The 9705-nt window shown below is 31.6% G+C and overlaps 1 protein-coding gene across 4 annotated transcripts in view; it reads right to left on the bottom strand.

The window, feature by feature from the left end:
- Nucleotides 1-294: 294 nt before the first annotated feature.
- mrj (DnaJ heat shock protein family (Hsp40) member B6 mrj) overlaps nt 295-9705 on the bottom strand; it is an 87692-nt gene continuing 78281 nt past the window's right edge. For all 4 annotated transcript variants that reach the window (XM_083120231.1, XM_083120234.1, XM_083120232.1 and 1 more), the window contains one exon: nt 295-1727. In XM_083120231.1, coding sequence (XP_082976357.1) covers nt 1625-1727 — 103 coding nt within the window. In that variant the 3' untranslated portion in view covers nt 295-1624. The remainder of the gene's footprint in view (nt 1728-9705) is intronic.

The following is a 9705-nucleotide window of genomic DNA, read 5'->3' as shown; positions in this document are numbered from 1 at the left end:
ACAGAATATTTACAAGGTATGATATGAATGATTATGTTTTCATTCTTACTTACAACCATGCTATAAACACTAAATATACTGTGTATGATCAATTGGAATTTGCTGAATCATTTTGAAACACACTGTGTATATAAGATGTATTCATCAACACATAAAGAAGCTCACCAACATAACATAATGACCAAAAAGGGCTTTCACTTATTCCAGTGAATTTATAACAAAACTGCATCTTTTTTATTAGCTTATTTTGCAAACATCGTTTGGTATTAAGTCATAATAAATAACACGAGGAACTTCATTTCCGTCATTCTTTATTGAAAGTTACAATATATACGGCAAGTAAATTTAAATATATCAAGAACAAGAAAATATGCAAGTCATCTTGGTATTTATGGCACTTGCCATATGCATTTTTTCAAGAGAAAAAAAAAATGCCATCACAAACAGAGAAAAAACATGAATTTACTTTTCTTTAGTTTCTTTTGAGTTTACGAAGCAATATACTTCTGCCATGATTATTCTGTTCTTTGGCCTAAATTGGCACTTCATTTAAATGAAACAAAAAAGTAGTCATTGCATTGTAAATGATTTCTCAGTCACTGATACACGAACACACATTTTGTATTACCCTTGAACAATGATTCTTCCACATACTCATATTTACAATGCACAGGCATTCAAAACCATCCAGTCTATTCACACACACATTTTAAAATGAAAAAAAAAATACCATACTGAGATAAACACTGAAGCAGAAGTACAATTTATATATAATATATATTTAGAAGAATAACATTAAAGTATCATTGATTCAACTTTTATGCCACTTCCTCACAGAAGATACATTAGGAAAGCAGCTTGATATTTTTGAAAAGCCACATCAACAATGCCACAATAGCTCGGAGTGGATGAGAACTCTTTAAACAATGCTGTCCAGTTGCACTATTTTCACACCATAAACTGAAGATAATTATGCAGCACTAATAACAATATTACTAATGTGTTTTAAAACTAATTTAGAATTCCAAAATACTTCTGAAACCAATTTCTACAACTACATGGAGAACTGCGGAGAATAGTAGTAATAATAGTGGGCCAGATAGCAAGGTTCTTATGGCAATGCATTTATACAAATAAACTATCAACATTACACCAAGTAACCCAAATTGCAGTTATTGTAATGTTAAACAATTAGGGAAAAAATATAGAACTCTTTGTTGTTATGAGTGAGTTTATTTTGTTGTTTTTAAAAGCTTGTTTCACCATAATTATCCTTACATTTTAAATTCATTTTGTGTATAATTAAATAATGCACAGCAGCTGTTAGCAACAAGCAACATACTTTTCTGTATAAATGCAATGCATGGTAACTTAAGCCATAATTTAAAGTTGTTCATAAATAACATAGGTTTGTAACCAGGACCAACACGTCAACAGCACAAAAGCATTTACAGTCAATTTGCTGGTGGCACACAGTGAAATACAACTTAAGCTTTTCCATCTTCAGAACCGTGCAGGTCTAACTAGTCACTTAGCACATGTTCACATTAAAATTTATCACTTTTTGGTCCGAATATAACTATGAATGCTTCTCTTTCAACAAGAACTATTTGAAGAATTGTGCTTAGCTATTGTAGCTGATCGGTTGTGCCACACCATTGACAGTCTTTTTAGTGAGAACATCATCTTCGTACACAGATACAGTCTCCCTGCCATTTTCACAAATCCTGAAAAATAAAGATATTACAGTTAACACAAACTTAATTAAAGGATATCTTACACATTGTGTAAATGTGTTTGTGAATAAATAATACAGGTTATTTTCTGGCATATATTCAGTTTTAAAACAATTGTATTTTTACTGTTTCGTCAGTCGTCCAATAAGTGATAACAAGGATGGGATGGAGACAAGTTGCTCTTTCTTCCTCTTGACCAAGCACGTTAAGTGGTATACTTTCGATCCTGAAGTCCCCAGGTTAGAGTCCCAGCCATGCATGATCGTTGTAAATGCCCTCTCATCTTGTAGATATCACTCATACTCATCATTGTTATTAACCAAAAGTGGCAGGAACACAACATACATTAACAAAAATATTAAATTTATTTTTCCTGCTGCTTCATTTCTTTTTTTAAAAATAAGTTTGGAATATTATTATATTGGGCAATAGGTGATAGGCACGGTGGCATATGTCGGCGAAAAGACAAGAACGTCCACCAGACAGATACCATGTGTTGTTGCATTCCAAGTCTGGATCTATCACCTATTGTCTAACGTAATAATATTCCAAACTTTTTGTGAGGAGTGTATATAACAGGGTTCCCAATCATTTTGGCAGTTAAATTTCCAGACCATTGTGTGGTATTTTGACATGCTGCTATCCCAGTTCTAACTGTTAAACAGAACTTGTTATTCAAGTAAATCACGGTCATTCAAGAATAAACTATGAAAACATTTGTACATAGAATATCTGCCATTAAGAAAACAGTTCAAGAAAAAGGGAAATTTATTTTCGTTTTTAAAATCTGGCAATTACAAAACCAACATCATTCTCCTCTGATTTTTCACTGGTTTCCTGGACTTTTCCACTTTCCTAGATCAGTTTAAACCTTGTATAATGTCTAGAGTATAATATTTAATTTCTTACACCAATAATAAAACTTGCAAATAAGTGTCATCAGCTTATTGTATATCAAATGTTTCACGTGATCCAATTTTTTTTTTTTTTTTTTTTTTTTTTTTTTTTTTTTTTTTTTTTTTTTTTTATATTCTGAAAGCAATGGCTCTTATATGAGTGCATGAGTTCCTCATGGGTCTCTTTTCAGATGTGAGCCTCAACTACTGGGTGGGATGCATGGAGTAGATAGCGAATGTTCACCAGCTGTGAACAAGGCACAGCCAAATAAGCAGTCCTGATCCAAGACAGCTGTGTTATCAATAGGGGCATGCCTATTTAGTTTTTGACAAAAACACGAAATGTAATGTTAATTTTTCATGTATTTGAAAGGTGTGATGTGCACTTTGCTACCATGTTTTGTCACGAGATGATGTGAAATGAACTAAAACCCGAAATTTAGGGTTTATTTACCAACACGACACCTTCGGACGTCTGAATTATCCTGTGATAATAGTAGTGTAATATGAGGTATTATTAACACAAAATTTTTCTTGTATAAAATTAGGCTAAAATGCCTATAAAAGTATATTATTTAAGTGTCCCCCTCTATCAAATTTAAGATTTTTTGCAATATTACTGGGATGAAGAGGGAAGAGAAAAGATGACCCCCCACCCAAATTGATGTGGCAAAACCTAAATTTGCTAAAATTGCTGTTTATAAATTTGTTAAAAATATGGCTTTTCTCGATATTGTTTTGACTACACTTAAAACTAAGGCAAAATGTTTATAAAATCTTATTGCTACTGTGTAAAACCTACGATTTTTGAGCTTCTGAGAAAGGATGACCTCTTTTTTTAGATTAATTTGGATACAGCTGTATCTGTCAGATTGTTTTTTATAAGATTGTTAAAAATATGTCTCTCTCAACACTATTTTAGCTTTACTTAAAACTAATCCAATAAGCTCATAAGAGTTTTTTGATTACACTGTAGTATACTATAATATAATCTTAAATACTTGTTTGTTTAAAATATTTTTGTACTATTATTGTTAATATGTTGACTTGTAATATTCTGAATTAGGACTAGGCTTAATTGATATATCTAATACTAAGAAAATATAATATGCAAAACTCTTCTAGAATTGCTCTGTGACTCTTTTATTTCTTACATCATAAACATATGATTTTTCACCTATAAGAATAACACTACATATGGTATCATCAGGGAGTGTATCATGGAATTCACAGATAATTTTAATGTTTGTCCTGTCATTAACCACAACCTGTTTTCTTTTTGAGGTGTTGATGACAAACATGGGTCTCTGTGCTTTGAATTCATCTGGTGTGTAATACATGTCAGTATTCCCAATTGTGACCCTTTTGTATGCTGTAAATGTATGACCCCCCTCAGATTGATGTGGCTACTCTTGAATTTGCTAAATTGTTGTTTATAAGTTTGTTAAAAATATGCCTCTCTTGATATTTCTCATACTGCCGTATTTTGTTAGGTATAAGTTGTATTCATACTTTTACTTATCACCAAGTAAATAGTAGAAAACAGTAAACAAAATTTGCCTGTTTTAGAGATATTCCAAAAAATATATATATTTGATAAGCGACAACAACAGAGCCATCTATGTGCAAATGTCTGAACTCGGTGAACACTTGGGAACAAGTCAACTTTTTTCAATACTACATCATTTTATACTCTCTTTGCCAGCAATAGGGAATGGTAGTAAGCGTTAGACAAAGTACTTTGGAGCCGAATATACCTTTCTTAAGATGTCGTATATTGCTAAAATATCTTGAAATGCACATATTTCTCATACCGCCGTATCTTGTTCTATTAGACCTCTTCAAGAAAATTGCCAATTCGTGAAAGCTAATTGAGCAACAACAGGTGCTAATAAGGCAAGCATACAATAATATGGGGATATGTGAATTGTCGGTTTCTTCGATTCAGATAAATGGATCGAATTGAAACTGGGATATTTTGCATTTTTTTTATATGATAGCTAATTGAACCGAGGGATAGAACATAGCTCTGCTGGGATTCGTCAAAATATTGATCCACAGAACAGTGACCTACAGAAGCAATACATAACACACGCCATTAGGTCATTGCCTGTCTGCACATGGAATTGAGGTAGGTCACTGCTTGTCAGTCGATCAATACTTATTCCACCAGCTCAGTACTGAAGAGTGTTAGTGATCGACTTTAGGTCTCACCACTGAAGTTTCCGGGTTCGAATCCCTGCATGGGACATTTTAATAAGTGTTATTTATCCAATTTCATCTTCATTCTTATTGTTGCTACGTAAAATAACAAAATTACAAACAAGAAGATATAATAATAAGAAGAGATGCAATGTGTAACATGTAGTTTTCGAGGATTACTCTCAAGAAAGGGTCTAACACACTTCCACGCAGCTCTGGCGCCTATTAGTTGGGGAGTAATTATCTGTGGGGCTCTTAATACGGCATAGTTTTTATTATAGAATAGTTATAGAAAATTTGCCATCAGATGTAGGCTTATGTGTTGGTTTTAGATGTTGATAAGTATACGGAAAGTGAAAAAAAGATTCTGAAAATGTGATTATATTAGTGATTTTAAATTGTATTCTTGGGGTCATGTACACACTTGAATTTTGAATTTTTTCCCGAGAAAATTTATATATAAATACCAGAGCTGAAAAAAATATTATAATTATAATTATTGTCTTTTAAGTTATATTTTATCAATTATCATAAGTTTAAAAGTGTTGTTTTTTCTAGTAAATAGAATTTTATTAAATTTTGACGATTGTGCGTTTTGTATTTTTCCCCGAGAGAATTTATATATAAATCTTCTATTTTAAATAATATTTTGTAAAAATGACAACTTGTATAACTGACTTGCCACTTGAACTGCTGTACAAGATTTTTAAGTACACAGGTGAGGATGTTGCGAGGCTTGTTGAGTTAAGTAAAATAGCACCTGAATTTCGTCCACCGTGCGAGATGATTTTTATGGACATTCTACGCAAAATAAGGGGTATTAAAAGTTTGCAGAATCCCGAGTTTCTTTTTCGGGCTGCAAGCAAAAAATTGGCCGATAGGATGGACGAGCTTCATGAGGCGAGGGAAGGAAGGAGACGATATACGGATGATTGGTATAAGTCAAATGCTGAAACAGATAACATTATTACACAACTTATCGCACTGACTGAGGTACGAACTTTTTTTCTAACCTGACATGATATATAAATAAAATACTATTACTAACAAGGAGATAAATGGATTAATTTTTGCAGGTGACCAAATCTCATGAAATATTGATAAAAGATATGCTTAATAATATAAACAAATGAAAATTATATTAAAGAGGAAATAAAATAAAAAGTAGACTTAATTCAGGAAATGCATGTTACTTCTCTCTAAGAAATTAAAAGTTAAAATATACAAAACAGTAATTTTACCTGTAGTATTATATGGATGTGAAACTTGGTCAAATATAAATTAAGGTGTATTTAAAAATAAAATTGTTAAGAAAATATTTGGACCTAAAAGGGATGAGAAGACAGGTTAGTGGAGAAGGTTACATAATTTAGAACTACATAATTTATATTTATATCCAGATATTATTACAACAATTAAATAAAGAAGTCTTAGGTGGACAGGATATGTGCTACAAAGCCTGAATAGGAGAGAAAAGAGGAGTTTACAGAATTTTTGTTGGGAAACTTGATGGTAAGAGGAGGCCTAGACGAAGATAGAAGGACAATATTGAGATGGATCTAAAGGAAATTGCTAGGGATGGTTAAGAATATATAAATGGATAGATGGAAGGCCTGTGTTGCTGCAGCTACGAACTTTTGGGTTTAAGAAGACTAGAGAGTTAGTTAGTTAGTTAGTTATGAAATCACATGGCACTATAAAAAAAATACAATCCCTGGCAGTTAAGTTGAATTTTAAGATGCTAAAAAGATAAATTATTCGAATTTGGAATACCTAAAAATCTTGTTAATATGTCTGACAAAATGTACAATTTATGAAAAGTTATAAAACAAAGATGTATCATATTTATTGCTTTTTAATTTTGTCTTAGAATATGCTATTAGGAAGGTAAAAGAAATTAACGAAGTACTGTGACTCAATTGCAGATGATGTAAATACAATTAAGAATAATGCTAAAATATTTTTTAAAGCAGCGAAGAGAAAATTACAGGCCGAAACCAAGTGATAATTATTCGATTTTGAACTAGTTTCCAAATTCAAGTACTTAGGAGTAATACTAACAAATGACAAGTAGGATTAATTCTGAAAATGCATGTTATTTTTCTCTTCATAAACTTTTGTATTTTTGTTTAATATCTAAGAAACGAAAAATTGAAGTATACAATAACAGTAATTTTGTCTGTGGATACGAAAATTTGATCTCTTGAAAATAAATTGAGGTGTATTTGAAAATAAGATTCTTAGGAAAATATTTCAGCTTAAAAAGGATCAAAAAACAAGTGAATGGTAAAAGTTACATAATTTAGAAGTACATAATTTATATTTGTGTCTAAAATATTATTAGATTGATGATTAAATCACGAATACTTAGGTGGGCACGAATGAGAAAAGAATAAAGGAGAGTTTACAGGAATCTTGTAGGGAAACCTGATGGTAAGAGACCAAAACGAAGATAGAGGCGGACCTAAAAAGAAATCGGTAAAGATGGAATGGAATATATAAATCTTGCTCAGGATAAGGACAAATGGAAAACTGCAGCTTTGAACTTTTGGATTCAAGAAGGCTAGAGAGTTAGTTAGTTAATTGATATTCAATGTAATATAATTTAACATATTTCAGAAACTAAAAGGCAGCAACATGGTATTCATATTGACAAGGGAATTCCTACAAAACTTTTTTTTTTCCTCATAAGTTTACCAATAGCACTTACTTACTAATTGTGAAGATGAGGATGACAATACGTTCCATCGTTCCTATATAAACGTTTCAACGTTTCGGTAAACGTTTTGGTAACGTTTTAACGTTTCGATAAACGTTTTAGTAATATGTGTGAGTGTGTGTGTCCGTATCTATAGGTTAGATTACCTTTCTTATATGTAATTTCTCTTTGTATTTTTTATTTCTCTGTAATTTTTTATATATTTTTTTTCTTCCTTTTTTTTCAATATTTTAATTATTTCATATTCAATTTTTTTGTAAACATGGTCAAGTGGAAGAAAAGGCTCCACAGCCTTAACTTCGCCATGTAAAAGAAGACGAAATAAATAAATAAATAAATAAAAATAATTTATATTTGACCAAGTTTCACATCCATATAATACTACAGGTAAAATTACTGTTTTGTATATTTTAACTTTTAATTTCTTAGAGAGAAGTAACATGCATTTCCTGAATTAAGTCTACTTTTTATTTTATTTCCTCTTTAATATAATTTTCATTTGTTTATATTATTAAGCATATCTTTTATCAATATTTCATGAGATTTGGTCACCTGCAAAAATTAATCCATTTATCTCCTTGTTAGTAATAGTATTTTATTTATATATCATGTCAGGTTAGAAAAAAAGTTCGTACCTCAGTCAGTGCGATAAGTTGTGTAATAATGTTATCTGTTTCAGCATTTGACTTATACCAATCATCCGTATATCGTCTCCTTCCTTCCCTCGCCTCATGAAGCTCGTCCATCCTATCGGCCAATTTTTTGCTTGCAGCCCGAAAAAGAAACTCGGGATTCTGCAAACTTTTAATACCCCTTATTTTGCGTAGAATGTCCATAAAAATCATCTCGCACGGTGGACGAAATTCAGGTGCTATTTTACTTAACTCAACAAGCCTCGCAACATCCTCACCTGTGTACTTAAAAATCTTGTACAGCAGTTCAAGTGGCAAGTCAGTTATACAAGTTGTCATTTTTACAAAATATTATTTAAAATAGAAGATTTATATATAAATTCTCTCGGGGAAAAATACAAAACGCACAATCGTCAAAATTTAATAAAATTCTATTTACTAGAAAAAACAACACTTTTAAACTTATGATAATTGATAAAATATAACTTAAAAGACAATAATTATAATTATAATATTATTTTCAGCTCTGGTATTTATATATAAATTTTCTCGGGAAAAAATTCAAAATTCAAGTGTGTACATGACCCCAAGAATACAATTTAAAATCACTAATATAATCACATTTTCAGAATCTTTTTTTCACTTTCCGTATACTTATCAACATCTAAAACCAACACATAAGCCTACATCTGATGGCAAATTTTCTATAACTATTCTATAATAAAAACTATGCCGTATTAAGAGCCCCACAGATAATTACTCCCCAACTAATAGGCGCCAGAGCTGCGTGGAAGTGTGTTAGACCCTTTCTTGAGAGTAATCCTCGAAAACTACATGTTACACATTGCATCTCTTCTTATTATTATATCTTCTTGTTTGTAATTTTGTTATTTTACGTAGCAACAATAAGAATGAAGATGAAATTGGATAAATAACACTTATTAAAATGTCCCATGCAGGGATTCGAACCCGGAAACTTCAGTGGTGAGACCTAAAGTCGATCACTAACACTCTTCAGTACTGAGCTGGTGGAATAAGTATTGATCGACTGACAAGCAGTGACCTACCTCAATTCCATGTGCAGACAGGCAATGACCTAATGGCGTGTGTTATGTATCGCTTCTGTAGGTCACTGTTCTGTGGATCAATATTTTGACGAATCCCAGCAGAGCTATGTTCTATCCCTCGGTTCAATTAGCTATCATATAAAAAAAATGCAAAATATCCCAGTTTCAATTCGATCCATTTATCTGAATCGAAGAAACCGACAATTCACATATCCCCATATTATTGTATGCTTGCCTTATTAGCACCTGTTGTTGCTCAATTAGCTTTCACGAATTGGCAATTTTCTTGAAGAGGTCTAATAGAACAAGATACGGCGGTATGAGAAATATGTGCATTTCAAGATATTTTAGCAATATACGACATCTTAAGAAAGGTATATTCGGCTCCAAAGTACTTTGTCTAACGCTTACTACCATTCCCTATTGCTGGCAAAGAGAGTATAAAATGATGTA

Source organism: Lepisma saccharinum, chromosome 4, assembly GCF_977018435.1.
Source record: "Lepisma saccharinum chromosome 4, izLepSacc3.1, whole genome shotgun sequence".
Classification (NCBI taxonomy): Eukaryota; Metazoa; Arthropoda; class Insecta; order Zygentoma; family Lepismatidae; genus Lepisma; species Lepisma saccharinum.
The sequence above is the reverse complement of the archived record's forward strand: the minus strand, read 5'-3'. Positions and strand labels throughout refer to the sequence as shown.